Raw genomic sequence first — 25,304 nt, 5'->3', positions numbered from 1 at the left:
TCTGGGTATATGGGATTGTTGGATCATATGGTAATCTGTTTTTAGTTTTCTGAGGAACCTCCATCCTGTTTTCCATACTGGCTATACCAGTTTATATTCCCAGCCAGAGTTTAGGAAGGTTCCCTTTTCTTCACATCTCATCCAGCATTTGTTATTAAAATTTGGAGAGTTTTTAATGGTGACTATCGTAAATTTGATTTACATTTCTCTAATGGATAGCAATGTTGAGCATCTTTGCCTGTGACTTTTGGCCATTTTGTATTTCTTATTTGGAGAAATATCTGTTTAGGTCTTCTGTCCATTTTTCAACTGGATTTTTGTTTCTCTGTTGTTGAGTTGTATGAGCTGTTTTTATATTTTGCCCTTGTCAGTCACATAATTTTTAAATATTTTCTCCCATTCTGTAGTTTGTCTTTTTGTTTATGTTTTCCTTTGCTGTTTAAATATTTGTTTCATTAGGTCCTATTTGTTTATTTTTGTTATTTCTATTCCCTCAGGAGACTGACCCAAGAAAACATTGGCATGATTTATGTCAGAGAATGTTTTCCCTGTGATCTCTTCTAGTTTTACACTGTCATATCTTATATTTAAATCTTTAAGCCATTTTGCATTTATGTTTGTGTATGGTGAAAGGGTGTGTCTAACTTCATTAGTTTATGTGTTGTTGTCCAACTTTTCCAATATTACTTGCTGAAGAGACTTCCCCCCCCATCATATATTCTTTTCTCTTGTATTGAAGATTGACTGTCGGTGTGTGGGTTTATTCCTGGGTGCTCTGTTCTGTTGCATTGATCTGTCTGTTTTTATGCCAATAGCATGCTGTTTTGATCACTGAAACTTTGTAATATTATCTGAAGTCTGGGAGGGTTATGCCCCCTTGTTCTTTTTTCCTAAGGCTTGGCTTTGGCAATTCTGGGTCTTTTATGAATCCTAATTAAATTTTAGGCTTATTCTAGTTCTGTGAAAAATGTCATGTAATTTAACAAGGATTAGATTGAATCTATAGATTGCTTTGGGTAGTGTAGGCATTTTACCAATATGAATACTTCCAGTCGAAGTGCATGGAATATCTTTCCATTTCTTTAAATCATCTTCACTTTCCTTTATTATTGTCTTAAACTTTCACCTCCTTGGTTAGCTATATTCCTAAGTACTTTATTTTGGGGGTACAATTTTGAAAAGTTTTTTTTTTACATTCCCTTTATGATATTTTATTGTTAGTTTAAAGAAATGCAGCCAGATTCTGTTAATCTTGTATCCTGCTACCTTGCTGAATTCATTTATCAGCTCTGGTAGTTTTTGAGTGGCATCTCTAGGGCTTTCTGTATACAGTAAGTCCCCTACATATGAACCTTCAAGTTGCATATGTTCAAAGATGTGAATGAGCTTTACATCAATGTCAAGCATGAGTGAAACTGCAACTTGGCCATCTGTCTCTTATTTCTGACAATCCTTCAGCTCTATCAACTCCCACCTCCTCTCACTCCTCCAGTCAGTAAGTCTTGCCTGTTCACTGGATGCCAGCCTGTGTATATCAGCTGTTGAACTGTACTACTATCCTTTTCATTGGTAGTATACTGTCAGATGAAAAATGTTTTATTTTTGTGTTCATTTTTTATGTATTATTTGTATGACAAGAATTATAAACCTTACAATACTATACAGCTGATTGTATTAGTTGAGTACCTACACTGATTTTGTTGACTTACGAAAACTTGGACTTAAAAATGTGCTCTCAGAATAGAACTCAAACTCTTTCATATGTAGGGGACTTGATGTGTAGAATCATATCAACTACATATAATAAGAGAAATACCTCTTCCCTTCCAATTTGGATACCTCTTCTTTTTCTGATTGCTGTGGCTATGACTTCCAATACTCTGTTTAATAGAAGAGATGATAGTGGTCAGCCTTCTTTTTTAAAAAACGTTTCTATTTTTATTCTAGTATAGTTAATTTACAATTTTGTGTTCATTTCAGGTATACAACTGAGTCCATTAAACATATATGTATATCCATTCTTTCTTAGGTTCTTTTCCCATATAGGTGGTTACAGAATACTGAGTAGTATATTGTGCTATAAGGCAGATCCCTGCTGATTATCTGTTTTATATATAGCACTGTGTACACATTAATCTCTAACTCCTCAAATGTATCCCTTCACTTCACATTTACCCCCACCTTGGCAATTAGAAGTCTATTGTGGGTCTGTGGGTCTGTTTTTGTTTTGCCGATAAGTTTATTTATATCATTGGTTCTACATATAAATGACATCATATTTGTTTTTCTCTATTTGACTTACTTCACTTGGTATAATTATCCATGGGTCCATCTGTGTTTTTTGGCATTGTTTCATTTTTTCTTTTATGGCTGAGTAATAAGGATCATGACATTGTACAGGAGACAGGGATCAAGACCATCCCCATGGAAAAGAAATGCAAAAAAGCAAAATGGCTCTCTGGGGAGGCCTTACAAATAGCTGTGAAAAGAAGAGAAGCGAAAAGCAAAGGAGAAAAGGAAAGATATAAGCATCTGAATGCAGAGTTCCAAAGAATAGCAAGAAGAGATAAAGCCTTCTTCAGCGATCAATGCAAAGAAATAGAGGAAAACAACAGAATGGGAAAGACTAGAGATCTCTTCAAGAAAATTAGAGATACCAAGGGAACATTTCATGCAAAGATGGGCTCGATAAAGGACAGAAATGGTATGGACCTAACAGAAGCAGAAGATATTAAGAAAAGGTGGCAAGAACACACAGAACTGTACAAAAAAGATCTTCACGACCCAGATAATCACAATGGTGTGATCACTCATCTAGAGCAAAACATCCTGGAATGTGAAGTCAAATGGGCCTTAGAAAGCATCATTACGAACAAAGCTAGTGGAGGTGATGGCATTCCAGTTGAGCTATTTCAAATCCTGAAAGATGATGCTGTGATAGTGCTGCAGTCAATATGCCAGCAAATTTGGAAAACTCAGCAGTGGCCACAGGACTGGAAAAAAGGTCAGTTTTCATTCCAATCCCAAAGAAAGGCAATGCCAAAGAATGCTCAAACTACCGCACAATTGCACTCATCTCACATGCTAGTAAAGTAATGCTCAAAATTCTCCAAGCCCAGCTTCAGCAATATGTGAACCGTGAACTCCCTGATGTTCAAGCTGGTTTTAGAAAAGGCAGAGGAACCAGAGATCAAATTGCCAACATCTGCTGGATCATGGAAAAAGCAAGACAGTTCCAGGGAAACATCTATTTCTGCTTTATTGACTATGCCAAAGCCTTTGACTGTGTGGATCACAATAAACTGTGGAAAATTCTGAAAGAGATGGGAATACCAGACCACCTGACCTGCCTCTTGAGAAACCTGTATATGGGTCAGGAAGCAACAGTTAGAATTGGACATGGAACAACAGGCTGGTGCCAGATAGGAAAAGGAGTCCGTCAAGGCTGTATATTGTCACCCTTGTATATTGAACTTATATGCAGAGTACATCATGAGAAACGCTGGACTGGAAGAAACAGAAGCTGAAATCAAGATTGCCGGGAGAACTCTCAATAACCTCAGATATGCAGATGACACCACCCTTATGGCAGAAAGTGAAGAGGAACTAAAAAGCCTCTTGATGAAAGTGAAAGAGGAGAGTGAAAAAGTTGGCTTAAAGCTCAACATTCAGAAAACGAAGGTCATGGCATCTGGTCCCATCACTTCATAAGAAATAGTTGAGGAAACAGTGCAAACAGTGTCACACTTTATTTTTTTGGGCTCCAAAATCACTGCAGATGGTGACTGCAGCCATGAAATTAAAAGACGCTTACTCCTTGGAAGATACGCTCCAGTGGGCATGGAGCTTTCCCAACCTAGATAGCATATTCAAAAGCAGAGACATTACTTTATGACCAACCTAGATAGCATATTCAAAAGCAGAGACATTACTTTGCTGACTAAGGTCCATCTAGTCAAGGCTATAGTTTTTCCAGTAGTCATGTATGGATGTGAGAATTGGACTGTGAAGAAGGCTGGGCGCCAAAGAATTGATGCTTTTGAACTGTGTTGTTGGAGAAGACTCTTGAGAGTCCCTTGGACTGCAAGGACATCCAACCAGTCCATTCTGAAAGAGATCAGCCCTGGGATTTCTTTGGAAGGAATGATGCTAAAGCTGAAACTCCAGTACTTTGGCCACCTCATGTGAAGAGTTGACTCATTGGAAAAGACTCTGCTCTGGGTTTTTTCATTGTTTTCAGTCACTTAGTCATGTCAAACTCTTTGAGTCCCCATGGACTACAGCACACCAGGCTTCCCTGTCCTTCACCATCTCCTGGATCTTGCTCAAACTCATGTCCATCGAGGCGGTGGTGCCATCCAACCATCTCATCCTCTGGAGAAAGGAGTTTGACAGGGGTTTGTCATAAATGGCCTTAATTATGTTGCAGTAAGTTCCCTAGCTCCATGCCCACTTTCTGGAGTGTTTCTTATTATAAATGGATGTTGAATTTGATCAAAAGTGTTTTCTGCATCTCTTAAGATGATGCTTATTTTTCAGTCTGTTAATATGGTGTATCACACTGATTGATTTGCACATATTGAACAATCTTTGCATCTCTGGAGTAAATCTCTCTTGATCCTGGTGTATAATCCTTTTAATCCACTGTTGGATTCGGTTTGCTAGTATTTTGTTGAGGATTTTTGTGTCTGTGTTCATTAGTGCTATTGGCCTGTAAAAGTTTTTTTGTGGTATCTTTGTCTGGTTTTGGTATCAGGGTGATGATGGCTATGTAGAATGAGCTTGGGATTATTATTTACTCTGCATTTTTGAGAAGAGTTTGAGAACAAGTGTTAACTATTCTCTAGGTGTTTGATAGAATTCACCTGTAAAGCCATCTGATCCTGAACTTTTGTTTGTTGGTAGATTTTTAATCATAATTTAATTTCAGTCCTTGTGATTGGTCTGTTTATATTTTTCATTTCATCCTGGTTCAGTCTTGGACAGTTATACTTTTCTAAGAATTTGTCCATTTCTTCTAGGTTGTCCATTTTATTGGCGTATAGTTGCTTGTAGTAGCCTCTTATGATCCTTTGTATTTCTGTGATGTCCATTGTAACTTCTGCTTTTTATTTCTAATTGTATTGATTTGAGACCTTTCCCTTTCTTGATGTGTCTGGCTAAAGGTTTCATCAGTTTATTTTCACAGAGAACCAGATTTTAGTTTCACTGATGTTTGATGTTTTTTCCTTTGTCTCTGTTTCACTTATTTCTGCTCTGATCCTTATAGTTTCTTTCCTTCTACTAACTTTGGCTTTTGTTTGTTCTTTCTCTAGTTGTTTTAAGTGTAAGGTTGTTTATTTGAGATTTTTCTTGTTTCCTGAGGTAAGATTGTATTGCTATAAACTTGCCTCTTAGAACTGCTTTTGTCGTGTCCCATAGGTTATGGATTGCCTTGTTTTCATAGCCATCTGTCTCTACGTTTTTTATTCTCCATTTCCTCTTGGATTTCTTCAGTGATCCTTGGTTATTTAGTGGCATGCTTTTTAGCCTCCATATATTGGTGTTTTTTGCAGTTTTTTTTTTCCCCTGTAGTTGATTCCCAATCTCATAGTGTTGTGATCAGGAAAGATGCTTGGTATGACTTCAGTTTTCTTAAATTTACCAGGGCTTTATTTGTGGCCCAGCATGTCATCTATCCTGGAGAATGTTTCATGTGCTCTTGAGGATAAAATGTATTCTGCTTCTTTCATATGGAATGTCCTGAACATATCAGTCAAGTCTGTATGGTCTAATGTGTCATTTAAGGCTTGTGTTTCCTTACTAATTTTCTGCCTGATGATCTGTCCATTGGCTGTTAGTGGGGTATTAATTTTCCCCACTACTAATTGTGTTACCGTTGATTTCCCCTTTTATGGCGGTTAGCATTTGCCTTATATATTGAGATGCTACTATGTTGGGTGCATACATATTTACAACTGTGTATCTTCTTGGGTTGAACCGTTGATCATTATGTAATGCCTTTCCTTGACTCTTGTAGTTTTTGATAACCTTTTGCTAAAGGTGTGAACAAGTAAAGAACTTATCTCATTAGGCAAGTTCACATTAATAAGAATGCCTAGAAAACGATTGATTCTTCACAGCAGGACCTACTGGCTGCTGTTAGGTCTCTCTTTAGTCTCCAGCTTATTATTTCTGTACTTTATGGAATGTGCCCCCAAGACTGGAAATGCATCTCTTACTAGTATCATTATGGAAAGTTATGGCAGAGTTTTATCAAACCCTCCTACATAAGTGAGAACATTATCAAATTGGGCAACCAGTCTGAAAGGCCAAATGTCCCAATTAAAAGAAGAATTACAGGAAATGAGTGAGAAGATGTTATTGTTAGAGTATATTATAGGGGCTAATAGCAAAGGCTATCAAGGCAATAAGGAACAAGTACCTAGGATCTTTTGGAGTCTCTTCATTCTCAAATTGACAAAGCTGAAGTTAGCATAGGAGCCAGACTACCTTATGGAGTCGTACCCTTTGAATGTTTTACTGCAATGAAAGTATTGCAGTTGGTAATGAATCTTATTCACTATCCTAAGGAAAAGCCTGTTAGAAAAGAGAAGTAGGGGTGGAAGGTGGGAGGGAGGCTCAAGAGGGAGGGGACATACCTATACTATGGCTGATTCATGTTGATATATGGCAGAAAGAAACACAATATTATAAAGCAATTATCCTCCAGTTAAAAATAAATAAATTTTAAAAAGAAAGATAAGTGAGATCCAACCAGTCCATTCTAAAGGAGATCAGTCCTGGGTGTTCTTTGGAAGGAATGATGCTAAAGCTGAAACTCCAGTACTTTGGCCACCTCATGCGAAGAGTTGACTCATTGGAAAAGACTCTGATGCTGAGAGGGATTTGGGGAGGAGAAGGGGATGACAGAGGATGAGATGGCTGGATGGCATCACCGACTCGATGGACGTGAGTTTGAGTGCACTCCGGGAGTTGGTGATGGACAGGGAGGCCTGGCGTGCTGCAATTCATGGGGTCGCAAAGAATCGGACACGACTGAGCAACTGAACTGAAGTGAGATGAATTGGTAGTAATTATTGAAGCTTGCTTAGAAGACATTAATCATGAAGATGAAAATGATGAATAGGAAGATGAGGATGGTCCTCTTGGAGAGAAACTAATATTTAATGAAGATGACATCATAGAAGGGTATTATTACACTGAGAGAGATGGGCACACATTATGAACTCTTTTTTGAAGAAAACAGATCTTACAGTGTATAGACACGTGATCGATCCTCTTCCCACCCTTTTCGACCTCTCATGAAAGTGAAGAATCAGATGATTGACCACTAGAGCCACGATTAATATTATTTTGCCACTTGCTAAAAGAACTCAAGTATTGGCGCAGTTTATGCAGAACTTCAGGGATATATATATATATGCATCAGGACTAGAGAATTCATCTCACAGTGATGTATTTTGTAAAGAAGGACTAATCTAGAGTCTGTTCTAGCCTAAAATCTGTAGCAGATGAGTCTTAATTTTCACAATTACATCTTTTTGGTCTCATTGAATGAAGAGTTTAATCATAGATAAGGACTGAATGTAGGTGTCTGAGCTTGAGAAATAGGGAAAGGTCTTCATTGTTTTTTGTGATGTTGATACATATTTATCAGCTGAATACCTTAACAGCTGCCAGTTAAATGCTGAACCAAGTAAGAAGGGTGTTTGACCCTGTGGTGTTGTCTTTACAACCCTGCCATCATTTGTGCCAGTCAGGATGTTCTGCCACTTGTGGAGCAACAACTGGTTCATGAAGAGGGGTCTGGCTTTTGGCAAGCTCTTTGGCTTTGGAATGACTTTCAGTATCGATCCACCTAACTGTTGGTGGATTTGACATGGAAGTAGATGGGGGTGGATAAGATGTTCATCTTCATTGAAAATACTTTCATGGTGACCTGACTGTGATGCAAACGCCCATTCCTGGTCTTTTGTACTCTGTCGTGAAAAACGCTGTGCTGATAAGTTAACCTTTGAGCGCCACCACATATGCATCCAGTCCAAAGCCATGAAGGAGGCCTCGCTCTCACATCTGGGAATGCTGGTCTTGGGAGGAGAGAGAGAACCATCTTCACAAACAGGCATATAGGACAAAAAGTGAAACTGTTGGTTAACATAATCACTGGCACATTAGTTTGAACCACAAACCAGCCATATTTATTTAGCCTTAATTATAATTTCAGATGCAGTACTTCTTTCAGGCCTTATTTTACTTTAGCAGTTTAACTTTGTACGTTCAATGGAGGAAAAGTCAAGTGTTGTGATGCAGAGCTTCTGCTTTGTAAGACAACTGCACTGTAGAACCACTGACAGATCAAAATCTGACATTTGTTCCAAAAGTAGTTTTGAATTAGAATCTATTCGACTTCATGTTCTGATGTTAACCCTGGTTGTGTTATAATGGTGGGTCAGGAACAGCCTGGTCTTGCAGAGAAAACTGGAGCGTTATAGATGATTTTGTGGGCAAGGGTTCTTCACCGGCCCACCACTGAGTCAGCCTGCCTGGTTTTTAATTGAAGATCTTTCGTCAGTAGCTTTAGGGATCCTTTCTCACTGAAGCAGAGGATAGTTAAATGATATATCTGAAATCTCCAACCAGTTATGTTGCTTAGCTCCCTAAATGCCTGGTTTTAAACAGATGAGTAAGAGTTGAATATACTTAGGTTATAATCTATGACTTGACTAAAAACATAACATGGTACTGCTTTATTGTCACGTTCAGGATTAGGAGTCAAAGTTGCTATAGACTGTTTTGAACGAACAGAAATAGACATAGAAACATCTTTAACGGAGCAGTTAATTATATTAAAGTGCAGGACACTGAGAACATCTGGGATGTCTGAAAACATCAGTTAACCTGAGCCAGGGTGCACTCAGGGTCCTCCTCATAGCATAGTGTTATGTGGTTTTTGCTTTGTATTATCTCAGCCTGGATCCATATTATTTTTTATGCTTTTCTTTTAATATGTTAATTTTGCTCCATCTGTATTTGCATTATTATAATAGTTTGAGTTCTGAGGGAGTTTTCACTGAAGGGAGAAAATAATTTAATCAGGTATACCATAAGGTTACAATGGTTGAGAAAAGAGGAAGAGGAGAAGTTTATCTAAATGGAAATCTGAATTACAGAATATTTTAAAGAAATACATTACTTGCAGATGGAATGATGCTTTAATTGAGGTGTAAATTATGGTAATGAGACAAGGTGAATAAGAAATTATATTCAGGATTATATTATGTTGTTTATCACACAAGGATCTTTTACCATAGGGTAAATTGCTAGATCTAGAGACTAGAGATAGGGTGAAAGGCATACAGAGGGGCTATTTACCCAAAATCATGCAGATAATGTAGTAGTGGAACCAGTCTAGTCAGTGCAATTTCAGAATCTGTAATTGTTAAAAAAAATCAGTCAAAACCTAAATTAACTCATTTTCTTTGAAAGTAATAAGACCCAATGGAAGTGAGTCTGAGTGAACTCTGGGAGTTGGTGATGGACAGGGAGGCCTGGCCTGCTGCAATTCATGGGGTCGCAAAGAGTTGGACACGACTGAGCGACTGAACTGAAGAAGACCCGATTCTCTTCATACTCAATTTCAAACACTGAGTTACAGGTTTCAAAGACATACAGCTATTTCCCTATTCTCCATGAAATTATGAGGGACACCAGATGTTCTTTAACTTATCCTATTCTAACCCACAAAAGAAGAGTTCCTGTAGTCATTATTTTATTATTTTATCATTCAAGTCTTACAACCCTTAGACCAAAGGGGCTTATATATAATTGAGTACCTAAGGTCAGATAACTTATTTAGGAATTTGTTCAGTTAAATTGGCTTATAGTAAAGCATTATAACTCTCTGCAGTATGGCAGATGAATGATATGCCCAAACATTATTGACAGATTCCATATATGTATATATGCTATACAAGGATATACAAGTAACATAAATTGGTTCATTTCTTTTGCTAAGTTTGAGAAAAAAAATCTATACTTTGGTATATAAAAAACACTTCTAAAGAGATATTATAAAAGGTTTTACTATCTTTAAAGTGTATCCCTTTAATTGTCTTTTCCTTGCATTTAAAGAACCAGCAGTATCACCAAAATTTATTTATTCTTTTCTAGGCTCAGGTGACATAAGAAGTTGTACAAACAAAATTGGGTCAGGAGACCTGGGTTCAAAGAAACAACTCTGGGCATATCTATGAGCCTCTGGGGACCTAATTTGCACCATTTATGAAACTGAGTTAGATTTGGTGATCCCAAATTAAATACCCCAGTACTGTAATGCTCCCTATACCCTTATGTACATGTATAGTAGCATACCAGTTGAAAAGAAAAGGTTAAACTTTTAAGATATTAAAATAACACAATTTTGGAAATGACTTTGTCAAATAAAATTTCAACAGAGGATGAAAGACAGCCAGGCTAACATGATGTCTCCACTCTAAGCAATTTTTCAGGTTTGGCAGATAAACCAAGTAAGAATCTATCTATATAATTACTCATTTATTAAAACATGGAAATTCATAGAAAACAAACCTAAGTCTAAAAATATTAAAAATTGGGTTGCAGTCTGAAAAAAAAGAAAAGGGCTTCCCCAGCAGTTAGGGCTAACCTGTCTTACTCCAAACCTATACAGCATGATGTTTTTTGGGGGGTGTGTTTTTTTTTTTCCCTTATAAGGTCTGTCAAGACATGATTTAACAAGTTCAGTTGGGAGAAATCAAACTTTCAGAGCAATCTGTACTACAGCAATTGAAAGGAAAGAATTGAGTTGAGCTACATTTTTAAAACAGGACTGTGGTCAAAAGTATGTATAAATTTGTGTAAACTCCACTATAAATGACAAAAAAACTCTGATTCTTAGTTAATCATGACTGCAATCAGTGCTTCTCTAGTTTTGCTCATCTTATTTTCAAAGAAATAATTGCTAGTGTTTTCCAAGGTAGTCAAGAAAAAAGGGAGACCCAAGACTTAATGACTAAACAAAAATTCCAAGAGACCTATCCAAAGTGGCATTGTTTCAGCCATTCTACATCCTGTAACATTTACTTATAAAGATACAAGCGGAGAGTTTTTCATCTTCTGCCTCAAGATTCTTTGGGGTATCAATTGCCTTTAGGGCCAATTGAAGGTCATACCTTTAAGCTGGGGGGACTTTTGAGTAAATAACTCTGCATAAGTTCCTAAATGGTTTATTTGGTGTCTCTTGGAACCATATCTGAAGAAAATTAAAAACCCAGGTAAAATGGTAGCACCAGCTCTGCTATGGCTTCCAGCCTCCTAAAAATTCGTAACTAACCATTTGCTAACACTTGACGTTCCCCAAGTCACCTGTTCTTCTGTTACAGTACACATTCCTGATCCTGATGATGAGTTTTTCAGGCTAAAAAAAATTAATTCCATCATGTTTTGCTATTTCATAGAAATAAAATCACATAAATGATGATCACTGTGATGACATAAAATACTTCCACAAAAATTTTCCTATATTATCTCCATTTTTCAGAAAAACTTTGAATAACTTTTTCATCATTACACAACTGAATGAGAATTTAAGCCTAGAGAGGAATCTGTTCATTAAAATAAAGCAAATGAAAACATAAAATGAATCAATACCTGAATTTGAAGGAGTCAGTAGTTATATGGCAATGCCTATATATTAGGATCAAGACTTCACTTGAATGAGGTTTGTTTTCAGGGAGACAGGTTTTTTTTGTTGTTGTTTTTTTTAATATATAGTACAGATGCCATTGTCTGTTGCTGAGATTAACAATTTCATTCAATTCAGGTACCAGCAGTGATACTTAAGTAGTACAAAAAGAGAGGTTAGAACAAAAGTGTGAAGAAAAAGGTATTATGGAGAAAAGGAAGATGATTAAGTGAAGGAGCTAGAGTAACTTTAGAAGGTATGGCAGCTTCTGATAAAGTATATGTATACAGTTTCTCACCAGGTACTAAAGGTTCATTTCCTTCCTGGCTGGAAGTTCCCCTAGAAGGGATTTATGGCAGCTTCACTCTCAGAATGCTTCCCCTTTAATCTGATAAAGGGAATCTCAGAAAAGGCTTCTTTCTCCATCTTGTTGTATCTTAGATGTCTGTGGTTTAAGGTCATCTTTATGCCGTTCTAATAGGTTGTGCATCCCTTCATTTGGGACTGCCCATAGCTAATTAAGTCTCTAATAAGAAATGTTGTTCGACTCCTGCTGTTGTCTCTGAACTCAGGAGGACATGGGGCCCAGTCTGTTAATGAAGCATCAGCTTTCTGATAGCTTTGGAGAGAGGGCACAATGAAGCTTAGGTAGGAAATGCTAGAAAATTGCAAAGTGGATGTGACTGTTGCTATGTGAAGGACTTGCCATTGCCAGAATGAAGCAACATGCTGAAGCAATACAAGACCCACAGGCACATGGGAAAGGCACAGGAAGCAGACAGGAGGAGCTTTCTTCCTCCTTTCTTCCTCCCCCAGCCCCGCAGTCTGTTGGTAGAGACTTAAGGAAGTCAGTTGGCAAAACAAACTGGTTAGTGAAGTCCCAGCTCCAGCATCACTAGGCAGAGCATGGAGGGTGAATTTTAAACTGAGGGACAGTAATAGCATCAACTTCTTGGAAACCACACGTGCTCACACCTCTGCTCCACCCCCAGGCCTGATTTCAGACTCTCAACAATTGATGTGTTAACAAGCCCTCTGGGTGATTTAGGTGCGTGGTCAAGTTTGAGAACCACCAAACTAGAACATTGGGCATCCAGATTCTTCATTTGCTGATTTTCAGTCTTGCCAACGACTGGTTCTTCAAGAATAAGAAAGTGCTGCTTCTCAGAATCTAATCATGATTCCCCTTATGCCTCTAGGCAGTTGGGATTGGCAAAAGTTAGAAACAAATTCACATTATATTAATATAAGACTTTGGTTTCTTTGTGGATTAAATAGAAGTGATACTCTTACTTAGGGTTTTGATTTTTTTGTTATAACCAGATTTATCTAATGGAGCAATAAAATGTGAAAACTGAGTATTCTTGTATAGCTCAATGTTGTAATAAAAAGTATAAAGTGAGATGCTGTTATAACGTAATTATTTTGGTTTTAGGTGAAATTTAAGCATGATAGCTATTGTTGCTGTTGTTCAGTTGCTAAGTTGTGTCTGACTCTTTGCAACTCCATGAACTGCAGCATGTCAGGTGTTCCTATCCTTCACTGAGTTTGCTCAAACTTACATCCACTGAGGCAGTAACCATCTCATCCTCTGTCACCCCCTTCTCTTGCTCTCCATCTTTCCCAGCATCTGGGTCGTTTCCAGTGAGTTGGTTCTTCACATCAGGTGGCCAAAAGATTCAGCATCAGTCCTTCCAATGAATGTTCACAGTTGATTTCCTTTAGGATTGAGTAGTTTGATCTCACTGCCCAAGGGACTCTCAAGTCTTCTCCAACACCATAGTTTGAAAGCATCAATTCTTCAGTGCTCAACCTTCTTTATGGTACAACTGAAATTTCATATCCATACATGACTACTGGAAAAACCATAGCTTTGACTATCTGAACCTCTGTCAGCAAAGTGATATCTCTACTTATCAATACACTATCTAGGTTTGTCATAACTATACTTCCCAAGGAGCAAGCGTCTTTTAAATTTGTGTCTACAGTCACCATCCACATTGATTATGGAGCCCAAGTAAATGAAATCTGACACTGGTTCCCCATTCTCCCCATCTACTTGCCATGAAATGACAGGACCAGATGCCATGGACTTCATTTTTTGAATGTTGAGTTTTAAGCCAGCTTTTTCACTCTCCTCTTTCACCTTCATCAAGAGGCTCTTTAATTTTTCTTCACTTTCTGCCATTAAAGTGGTATCATCTGCATATCTGAGGTTGATGATAGCTGTGCTATGCTTAGTTGCTCAATCATGTCCAAATCTTTGAGACTCTGTGGACTATACCCTGCCAGGCTCCTGTGTCCATGGAGATTCTCTAGGCAAGAATGGCTGGAATGGGTTGCCATGCCCTCCTCTAGGGGATCTACCCAACCCAAGGATCAAACCCAGGTCTCCTGCATTGCAGGCGGATTCTTTACCATCTGACTCACCAGGGAAGCCCTGATGATAGCTATTAGCCATAAAAAACTAATCAGCATATTTTCAGACATCTGAGCCAGTTTTTCTTTAAGTGATTCACTCCTCCCAGGCATTAGTGTCAAGCATGTCTTAGAGAGGAAAGTTTAACCTTCACTGTAAGCAAATGTACACTCAGACTCAAAGCTAAAATGATACTTTAAACATGTCCTTTCTCCTTTCCTACCCATACAGTTCTTTTACTCCTGCCCCATCACTGTCAAGACCTAACAGTGACTTGACATTGTAAACCTGGTGCTCAAGAGCTGAATTAATGGTAGGGACCTTTTCATTCATTCACTAAACATTACAGAGTTCATGAGTTTTAAGCACTAGGTAAATATCAGTGAACAAAGCAAGGTTTCTACATCTGGAGCTTATATTCAAATAGGTAAGATACAAATGGCTTCCCTGGTGGCTCAGTGGTCAAGAATCCACCTGCCAAGCCAGGAGATACACGTTCCATCCCCTTGTCTGGAGGATCCCCTGGAGAAGGAAATGGCAACCCACTCCAGTATTCTTGCCTGGGAAATCCCATGGACAGAGGAGCACAGTCCATGGGGTTGCATAAGAGTCGGACACGACTTACCAACTAAATGAGATACAAATAATAAAACATATTAAAAGTGGTGGTAAATGTTATTAAGAAAAATACAGTAGTACAAGGAGAAAGAGAATGACTGGCCTACTGTATTGTGCATAAATTTCTCTGTGCCCGAAACCTAGCACTCAGTGAATTTTCTAAGTACAGTAGCTTTGAATTCTGAAAAGTGAGTCGTAACATTAAAGATTAGAACAATGAAAATAAAAGCTAATGATGTCTCTGTATCTGAGCAAGTTGGAGTAAGGGAGGAATGAGAAGGTCACATAGTACGAGAGAACCAAAAGGAATGGACTAGCAAGTCTGAACCCTTGTTCAGAGATTAGTTTCTGACTTGAAAGAAAGTAATGGTTTTTTTTGGGGGGGGGGCGCGGGTAGGGGGCTGCTGTTTACACAAATTCCTAGTTAGGATTTCAGCAGCCACACTCAGGGAAGATCTTGAAGCTAATCATTTGCTTAGGAAAACAAAAGATGTCCATGGGACTGATAGAAAAAGGATCAGAAAACGAATCGTTCCTCTTTATCTATTTTAGAAGCACTAAACTTGGGAGTTTTTCTTCAGGACAGGTTTAAAAGAAGCAGTGCAGTTAAACTTGAAATAGCCTTAACAGAGAAAATACCTAACACTCTGTTAATATTAAGAATGCATTGAAAAACAATAGTTACCCTTTGTTGATAATGCCTACTTTTTGGGCTAGCAGTTCAGTGATAGATGGGAGCACTGTACCTCATCCACACTTTGTTCTGTTTGCCACTCGTGCGTGCGCACACACACACACACACAAACATCAGATTTATAATTGGCAAATGTATAGGAAAAATTTATCATCACATTCACCATTCTATAATATGATGGAATTACTCTAAATATAGTTTAAAATCCCACATTTTTATGACTTTAGAAGGATAATTTCCTTTTTATAGTATGTAAAAGTCAGATATGCTTCAGGAATTAGATGACCTCACTAACTCAGAGTAGGGAGGGGTCATATATGTGAATGCTGGGTAAGACCCAGAAGGCAAAGAGGCACAAAAATGAGCAGAATATTTATTTTAAAAGGGAGTGGAAAGTTTATTTTTTAAGATTAGCAGGGAAAGGATCATGGAATTTTATACTTGACACAGAGAGATGTTTTGTGTTCTTTTATTGAATAGAGAACAAAGATGGAAACAGATAATGAACTAAAAAATATTCAAAGCCCAACCTTACTCCCTCCTCAGTAATTTTTACTCTATGAACCCATATACTGGAAATCTTAGTAAATCACTAACAAAATAATAAATCTCAAGCCAATCAGAAGATTCTAGATAGGGAACTCATAGGCAAGAGGTAGATAGACATTTGACACCAAAGTAGGTGTTAGTTCAAATTCACAACCCCTGGAGGAATGTCAGACTAAGAAACAGATTCTAGTTGGTTTTATATAAAATGTTCCAATCAGAACTGAAGAAAAGATCAAAAAGTATATGAAAAAGCAGTGAATAGTGGTAAAAGGTTAGTATGAGAATACCAAATCAACTTTTAAAATTTAAGAGATGATTAGAATCAGATCACCTGGATTTTAACCATGAGTGTACTATGCACTGACTGTGTCACTCCAGGTAAATTATTAAATCTTTTGTCCTCAGTTTCATCAGTTCTAAAGTGGGAACAATAAGCAATAAGGATTTACTGTATAGTACAGGGAACAATATTCAATATCTTATAATCTATAATGGAAAAGAATCTGAAAAAATATGTATATAACTCAATTACTTTGCTGTACATTATATACTTTGCTATAACAGTATTGTAAATCAGCTATAGTTCAATTTAAAGAAAAAAAATGGGAACAAGTATAGTTTCTCATGGGGTTACTGTAAATGTGTACAGTTCTTAAAACATAACATAGTGTCTGGAACATAGAGGACAGTCAATATGTTACTAGTATTTATTATTATTACTTACATAGCTAAACCCAGATAGTGGGAGTAATTTAAATGTTAAAAAAAAAAAAGGTTGACGGCAGATTTATCCCCTCAATGATTGATTTTATCTACAGCATTAACCAGGTTTTTCAAATGATGAAACTTAGGCCTCTCAGCCTACCACTTAGAACTAACTGTAAGCGCAACTATTTCCAATTACTTATAATCAGGTCCAGGTAAAGATTTTTTCAAAATTTATTTCTGTTGTTCTGGGGAAGCATTTGTTTGCCTCATAACATTTCTTTTTTAGAAGCAGAATTTATAGTAGTGAAGTTTAATATCCTAGCAGACAAAGTCTGCATAGTTTCTATAGAAATGTAGCTTCTGGAACAATTTCAAAATGGAACCCCAATGACAGTGCATTAATGTTGAGATATACTTGGAGATATCACTACATTAAAAAAAACATAATGTGCTTTATAAATTAATCTCAAGTCTGAGCCAGACACGGAAGGGTGGAAAGCCAGAACTCTGTACCCACATAATCAACAGTCTGTGGAAACTCTGGGAACCATGCCACTAGTCTCCAACCTAGCATAGTTGGGAAATGACACATTCTTCAAGGAGCTCTTGTCCAGGAAATGAGTGGGTCCACAAAGCACACCAGTAAGGTCCATAAACTTGTTTTATGAATGAAGAGTATGAGGTGTACTGGCTCCAAGCTGCAGCACCTTTATGAGTATGTTGTAATTTCTAATTCTTCAGTTTTTATCATGGTGATAGATTGATATAACAGAATTCTAACAGGAAAAAATAATCATGTCAGCCATAAGAATATTGTTCCATACTAACTGCAGAATGATTTTTCAATCAAGTTTTCATATTTATCTCCAGTCCTAGATCAGATCTTCCCACCTGCCCCTCCCCACCAAAAAAAGGAAATGGTGTATACAAAAAGCCAGAAATGTAAATCAATTTTATTCACACTTCCCATGAAAGATAATTATATTTTTACATAAAATCATTAACACAGAGAATAAGAAAACTCTTAATATATCTGATTAGACACACAATATAGAAAGTAAATTGAAAATTAAAAATAGCATACTTTAGTGATTACATATATATTTTTTCTACTAATTTATAGCAGCATCAGTAAGATTCATGTATTCTTTAATAAACTAGCAGCAAAAATTTTTAACTACACAAATTCAGTAGATGTTCCCCCCACTGTTTCACTCATACAGAATTTATCACATTAACATAAAAAACCACTTCTATTTCTTAAAGAAAAAGATGGGAAAGATTTCACAAGTCAGCAGTTTCCCGAGAAAAGAAGGGAGGAGTGAGGAAGGAAGGGAGCTGAAAAAAATTGGTGGCAGTTACCAAAAAATAAATTCTCAACCACCTTGATCAATTATGGGTAACTTCTGTGGCATCTCTATGTATGTGTATGTTAGTAAATAAAAGCTGTGTTAACTTTGCTTTCTGATTTAATACTGCAGCTGAAAAATATGTGGAAGTTCCCAGGAGGCCTGTCAGAGCCTGGAGAAGATATTGGTGGGTATCTTATATATTTATAATTGAATTGAAAATGCTGAGTAAATTTATGTGTTTACTTTCTTGCTCTAGAGCTGAGAATGAGATTTTAAGCTTTCTAATTGGTTTAGACTAAGTCAGAAAATTTCAATGAAGTTATTCAGTGCTGATATAAAATTAATAGCAAAACGACATTATAATTTATTCCATTAGTATAAATAATACCATTCAGAGCATAACACCTGTTTTTTGGCTTAGAACTGCTTCTAGATTAATTTGAAAATGAGAAGCTGTGGATATACAGTTAAGGTTAGCATTAAGGGATATTCTGAATTTGACTAAAATTGTTGGAGGGTTTCCCTGGTAGGTCAGACAGTTAAGAATCTGCCTATAATGTGGGAGACCTGGGTTTGATCCCTTGGTTGGGACTATCCCCTGGAGGAGGGCATGGCAACCCACTCCAGTATTCTTGCCTGGAGAATCCCCATGGACAGAGGAGCCTGGTGGGCTACAGTCCATGGAGTCACAAGAGTCTGACACAACTAAGCGACTCAGCATAGCAAAATTGTTGGAACTGAACTATTAGAAAAATTCTTGACCATTTTATCACAAGGTTGAGGAGAAACTTTTAAATGAAATGTGAAATATTTATAAAGGCAATTATTGAACAGTGGTGGTATAATTCTTCTGTTTATGGAAATTTTATCCACTATTTATTTTGGATAGTCAGAATGCCAAAAGATGGTAACATGTCTTATGTGAGAAAGTCTGAAATGACAGATAATTTCCTAGAACAATTTACTGAGCTCAGTATTTAAGATAGGGTAGTTTGAAATAATCTAAGAATTCTTTATGTCACTGATTTTACAGGAAATCGAGAGTAGAAACTGAGTTTTCCTGTCTCTTCCTTAAACCGCTGTGTCAGGCGCAGTTCTTATCATAATAAATTAATAGATAACTCATTTCATACTTAACTGTTTTTCTATGAGTTTTTCCTCAGTGTGTATATGTCCCCTATTCTCTTTAGCCATCATTTATATGAAGGCAGTGTCCTAAATTATTTTTAAATGTATATATATACTTGAAATGATTTTTTTAGTGTTCCACAGATGAAAATGCCCTATTCGTAGTATAGAGCCAACTCCTAACATCCTATAAATAAATTCACCACATTCAACTATATCATAGCAGATTTTGGTTTTTAGGTACTTACTGACCTTTAGCTTAGGCTTCCCTAGGTTTTCTGTTGAAATAAAAGGATTTTGTAGTAGTGCCAGTACAGAAAGAAAAAGCCATTTATTCTAGAACTCTTGGTTATCTCACACTATCCTTATGTGATATGAGATCATGTGAACTAGTTAAGTGTCTGTTTTACATCCTTATCTAATCCATCCTGGGCAAATAGCAGTCTATAGGAAGTCTGTATAACTTCCTCTTCTGAACCTTGCCTTCTCAGATGAATAACTTTCTTCATTTGAGATTTCATCGATATTCTGAATTTCAGAGATATTTAAATGTAAATAAACACATTTTCCATACCAGGTAAGTACACTTTAGGTTTGAGTGTACTCCGGAACATTTCAAGTCCATATAACTAGAAATTCACTACTTTTTAAAAATATTTGTGGTTATGACAACAACCCACCTAGTCAGAGATTGTTTTTAATGCCTCCAGCCATATGGAATTAAGAAAAAAGCAGCAACTGGCATTTACCATATTGCCTAGGAGTAGGAAAAACTGAAGCATTGCCTCAGAAGTGATGAAACTCTGAAAGCAGCTAGAAATGATAAGAGACATAGAGATCTGAAAGACCATGTCTGTGTAGAGTACATTTCTGTTTTGTAACTGTACAGTAATAGATTACTGTTAATGATGAAGCCAAATCATATTTATTTTCTTTAAACTCTGTTTTTAGGAAAGTATGTAATAGGACTGCCGCCATCATAAATGTGCAAATGTTCATACTGGCTCTTAAGCAGTAAACACTAGTTAAAATAAGAAGCTCATTTGTTTGGAATCGTTCATTCCTTGAGAAGTATTAGGTAAATGAAGCAGAGTACAAAGGTATCTATAGATAAGGTTAGAAACAGAAGCTGCCTTTCTGGGGGAGAAAAAAAATCTCATTAGCACTGACAGGAAGAGAACCCCCTGTATAGCCAAAGGTCTGTAAAGCAGTGGGGGCTTCTCAGAGCTCATCAGTGTACCAGAGTGAGGGGGAGACACCAGGAAAATCCACATTCTGCAGTTTTTCCTGTTATTTTATTTCAACCTAATCCTGTTATTAAATATTACAAAATAGAAGTAACAAATATAAACTCCATTTCATTACTGTCCTTTAACTAAATAAAACACTATGATGTTTTTAAACATTTCTATCTTTCAACCAGCAAAAATAAAAACAAAACCCTCTTGGTTTTTCCTATATTCTTCAAATCTATAAAACCATTATTCAGTTTACTTACAGTACATTTAAAGTAATACAAGCGAATAAAGAACTTTATCTAAATTAAAATGTTTAAATTCATCATAAAATCCTTGGAAAAGAGATTTCAATCTTAATATAGAAGGGGTTGGTTCCTCTAGATCTAAAAGCACTTATTTGCCCATTCAATTTTTAGTCTTGTTAATGACATCATGATTCAGGTTAAATGGATCAAAATACCCAGGCAGTGCTGATTTTGAATCAGCTGCTATGGTGATGGCTAAGCCCGGCAGATTCACTCACCAGCCCCATCCTGTGCTTCTATAACATACAAGCAGGCTAGACACAGGAACTAAATGCTAAACTCTTGACTAGTGTTATTAAGAGCTAAACAAGACCCCCATGGTCATTTTAAAATGTTTAAAGAACTTTTTAAACATTTAAACAATTTTTAAGTCAGGTCAGCAAATGACATGTAAAATTAAAGACTACTGCCACAATCTTTAACAAACTTAATACAAGTTTTTTAATACAACAAAAATTATTTTTCTTAAGCCAAGTTTCCCTTTTCTTAACATATATATTTTTTTATATTTTCAGTTTAAAAATATAATTTCTAACCATGTTTATTTGATCTTTGGCAAATCTCAGTTAAAAAGTTCGTTCACATAGAATTCAAATATGGCAGACAGATGTCATATTTTACACACTACTTTTCCTGTGCTTATTTCCAGAGCTGTTATTAGAAAAAACATTGCAACATTTCTTGTTTACTTGCTCTTCCTTGCCTATTCCTCACTAGTAGGACTACTGAGAAGCCAAATACAGTTTACAACCTGACAAACAAGAAAATGAAGGCATTAAAAGATAGTTGAACAAAAATCTGTACTTGTGGCAATTGTGAAACTTCCCAGAAAATAGACAAGGAAGGCAGCTTTTTAAAGGGCTCTTCATAAACACTTTGGGAGACAATGACAGCATCACAAAATTACAGAAATCCCAGGTAGGAGGTTCATCTGGATATTTAGAAGGAGCAGCCACAAAAATAAGTTAATAGCAATAAAAATCCTCTCCTAGAAATTTGCATATTATTTAAAAATCAACTTTATAAAATGAAAACCCTGGTAATATTATAAAATTCTGTAAACTGCCAGTTTTTTTTTAACTTCTGATGACTGTAGCATTTTGGTGTTAGAAGAATGAATCCAAGTTCTTTGAAACAGCAAGAAACAAAGAAAATGCCAGAAATCACCATGGTGGGATTCCACCGACAGAATAACTGGAAGAGCATAACAAAATGGTTATAACAAAATCTGCTCTATGACTTCAGAGGCCTGACAGTCCCAGGAGAGACCAGGGATGATTTGAATCATTTTCTAGTTCTATACATTCTGCAGCTCTACAGACTTCCGTAAAGAAGAATGGATCACTTTTTCTTACTTCAAATGTTTATCAGTTTAGGCAGTTTTAATGGATAATCAGGAACAAGATAATAATGAAAAAATATACAGGAATATTAACTACAGCTTTGCAACCTATGTTTTCACCTTTTGGGAAATAAAGCAGGATGAGTTTAAAAATATGTGACTCCCAAAATACATATATATAGATGGGTAAGCTTGCAAGTAGAAGCCAAAGAAATATTCAGTATTCTAAAAGCTTCTTAGCTATACAGTGGTAAGAAAATACTTTGTTATTTCAGGATGTCCAGAGGACAGAGTTTACAGGAAAAGCTTTCTTTTCTTAGGGTAAACTTTTACCTTTTGAACCTTTACATAATAATGCTTCCTTATCTGAAAATCTTTGATTAAATTTATAAAAGTATAATTGTTATTGATTTGTATATTTTCTTTTACGTAGGAGATACAGCAGTTCGAGAAGTTTTTGAAGAGACTGGTATAAAATCAGAATTCCAATCCCTCCTGAGTATTCGGCAACAGCACACCCATCCGGGAGCTTTTGGGAAGTCAGATATGTATATTATCTGCCGCTTAAAGCCATATTCATTCACCATAAATCTTTGCCAGCATGAATGCTTAAAGTGTGAGTGGATGAATCTCAGTGATCTAGTCAAGACTAAAAATACGACTCCCATCACAAGCAGAGTTGCAAGACTGCTGCTGTATGGGTACAAAGAAGGGTTTGACAAAATTGATCTGACCATGGAAGAACTGCCAGCAGTTTACACAGGCTTGTTCTATAAACTCTATCACAAGAAACTGCCAGACAATTACAAAACTATGACAGGAATGGATTAAATTCATATTTACATATTTTTAAAATGTTTAAGTTGTACATGTAGATTAATGTGTGCCATATTATAGGAAGTAGTGGACAGTTGGGTTAATGACTAAATATGACTTTAATTTTCTAATGTCTATAATTTCCATGAAGAAAACTTGTTTGTACACATTTTAAGCGCCTCTTTTCAAATAAAGCAACTGTATGAAAGAGTGTAGCTTTAAATAAGTTTCACTGGATAAAAGGAATGCTATATAAAAAGTGGAAATGTATACATTTTCCAGGAATTTTTGCTGTTATTGTGTCTTTTCTTTTAAGGAAACTAAGGCAATGGTTAAATATCTTACTCTTAGATAAAAGGTTATCTAAACAGTTACCCAAACTGAGCAGCTCACTGTACACATTTTTCTTTTTTCATTAACAAATTTCTGAAATATACCTCTTCATGTAAAATGAGATCAGATGCTGCCATTAAGATCAGCTCTTAGCAGACATTGGAAGAAAAAGTATAGCTTTCTGCCCAGGTCCTGTTTTGGGTCCAAGTTTATACTGCCCAGTTCGTTTCAGTGCCACATACCAACTGGAGTATTTCCTTGACCGGTAAGTATTGTAGTTATTAGACTCCAATCGTTCAAAAAAGAAACACTCGTCTGTAACACATTTCTGCAAAATAAAGGAAAAATTAGTAGTTGTTGTGATACTTTCATATTAAATATTTAAAGAATAGTATGCAGTGCTTTGGGTTCAGCAGGACAGTTAAACTAGCAAGACTCAACAGGCCAAAATCTGACACAGATTTCTCATTCTGCAGAAAGATGCAGGACAGGAACACAGCATGTCAGCAGGACAACTTGAAGCACATCTCTTTGGAGGAGCAGTCCAAGGACCATCCTGCAGCCTCACAACAGACAGGTCAGATATTGGGCAGCAAAAGCACCCAGGTGGTCTAAAAACCACACTGGCACAGACCTAAAACATCACATGAATATAGATTTTTCAGTGGTCTCCACAAAGGGTAAATCCAGTAACAGGAAGCATGCTACACATAGGGAAACGCAAAGCAATGGCTTTTACTTAGGTACTTATGGTCCATCCATCTCTAGTACTGTAACCCATGGGTAACCTTCCCATAAAGAAGAAGGGTTTTAGTAATATTTAACTCAAAGAAACAGAATTTATTCCTTAAATTATGTGTTTTCCTAGTGACTAACACTGATTCTAAGGCATAAAGAGAATAATTTATTGTACAGAAAACTACCAGTGTATATAATGCCAAAAAATTGTACTGGAACATTGTAATACGGTTAGCATTTTCAAGGGCTTCCCTGGTGGCTCAGTCAGGAAAGAATCTGCCTTCAATGCAGGAGGCCTAGGTTCGATCCCTGGGTTGGGAAGATCCCCTGGAGGAGGGCATGGCAACCCACTCCAGTATTCTTGCCTGGAGAATTCCCATGGACAGAGGAGCCTGGTGGCCTGCAGAACGTAGGGTCTCAAAGAGTCGGACATGACTGAGCAACTAAGCACAGCACAGCATTCTCAAAATACTAATAGATAATGAGGAATAAATAATCTAGACAGTCTCTGTGGGAAGGGAAACTACTCTGCCCTTTTACTTCAACAGTTTATTAGAGGAGGTGGAAAATAGCTAGATTTACAAATAGTGAGACCTGGAAATAGTATTCCAAGTTATAGAGTCCATTAGGCTGTTGCATTATTTCAGGTAAATGTTCAAAAATCAGCTTCATAGGGCAGCACTGATGATATTTACTGACTTCTGGGGGGAAAAGTCAACAAGTGACTTACTCGATTTAAGGGAAGAGAAGAAAAATTATATTTTACATTACAATTAGTTAACTAAGTAGGGTAGGATGATAATTTTATATAGAAAACCATATAAATTTACACATATCGCCACATATAAATACAACATGTGTACACAGATACATGACATAAACCTATGGTTTTGTATCATTTCCATACCAGATTCCAGCTGATTTCTACATACTCAAATCTAGGAAACTTGAGGTTTAGGGAAATCCACATTCAAAAGACTTGAATCTTTTCCCAGATTCTTTGGTTCTAAGATAAACACAGTGGCACAAAGTGTGAGAAAAGCATGTAAGTACAGCAATGAAAAGAACTGGCATGATAATCAGTGTTCTAAAAGTAAAGTACTGAAAAAGCCCTAAAAGTGAATATTAGCTCCTTTAGTCAGCTTCTAGGGATAAGAATTTTACTTGGCTTGTTCTGACTACAGTTAACTTTTATAAATTGAAATGCAAATTTATCTAGTTTGCTCATTTTTTGCAACTAAGAAAGCAACTTCATCAGACTTTCTGCTGCAAATAAATCACAGGTAGCCTTACAAAGAAGCAGACATTGCACAAGGAACAGCTGTATGATACATAGGACTATCTTGGGGTTTTCAAAGAG

General features: G+C 36.6%; 2 protein-coding genes and 1 pseudogene across 5 annotated transcripts in view; 2 read left to right on the top strand and 1 right to left on the bottom strand.

The window, feature by feature from the left end:
* NUDT6 (nudix hydrolase 6) overlaps positions 1-23,158 on the top strand; it is a 55,440-nt gene extending 32,282 nt beyond the window's left edge. For 2 of the 4 annotated variants that reach the window (XM_018061508.1, XM_018061509.1), the window contains exons 4-5: positions 18,174-18,228; positions 22,491-23,143. In XM_018061508.1, coding sequence (XP_017916997.1) covers positions 18,174-18,228; positions 22,491-22,888 — 453 coding nt within the window. In that variant the 3' untranslated portion in view covers positions 22,889-23,143. Of the gene's footprint in view, positions 1-18,173; positions 18,229-22,490 lie in introns of all 4 variants that reach the window. The other 2 variants (XM_018061507.1, XM_013970536.2) reach the window with 2 other exon arrangements.
* LOC102181143 lies at positions 5,946-8,276 on the top strand (annotated as a pseudogene).
* Positions 23,270-25,304, bottom strand: part of FGF2 (fibroblast growth factor 2) — a 51,085-nt gene continuing 49,050 nt past the window's right edge. Inside the window, 1 exon segment of the mRNA XM_018061205.1 lies at positions 23,270-23,534. Within this exon segment, the coding sequence (XP_017916694.1) occupies positions 23,349-23,534 (186 nt within the window). The 3' untranslated portion in view covers positions 23,270-23,348.

The sequence above is a fragment of the Capra hircus genome, chromosome 17 (genome assembly GCF_001704415.2).
Source record: "Capra hircus breed San Clemente chromosome 17, ASM170441v1, whole genome shotgun sequence".
Classification (NCBI taxonomy): Eukaryota; Metazoa; Chordata; class Mammalia; order Artiodactyla; family Bovidae; genus Capra; species Capra hircus.
This window is presented reverse-complemented; position numbering and strand designations above follow the sequence as displayed.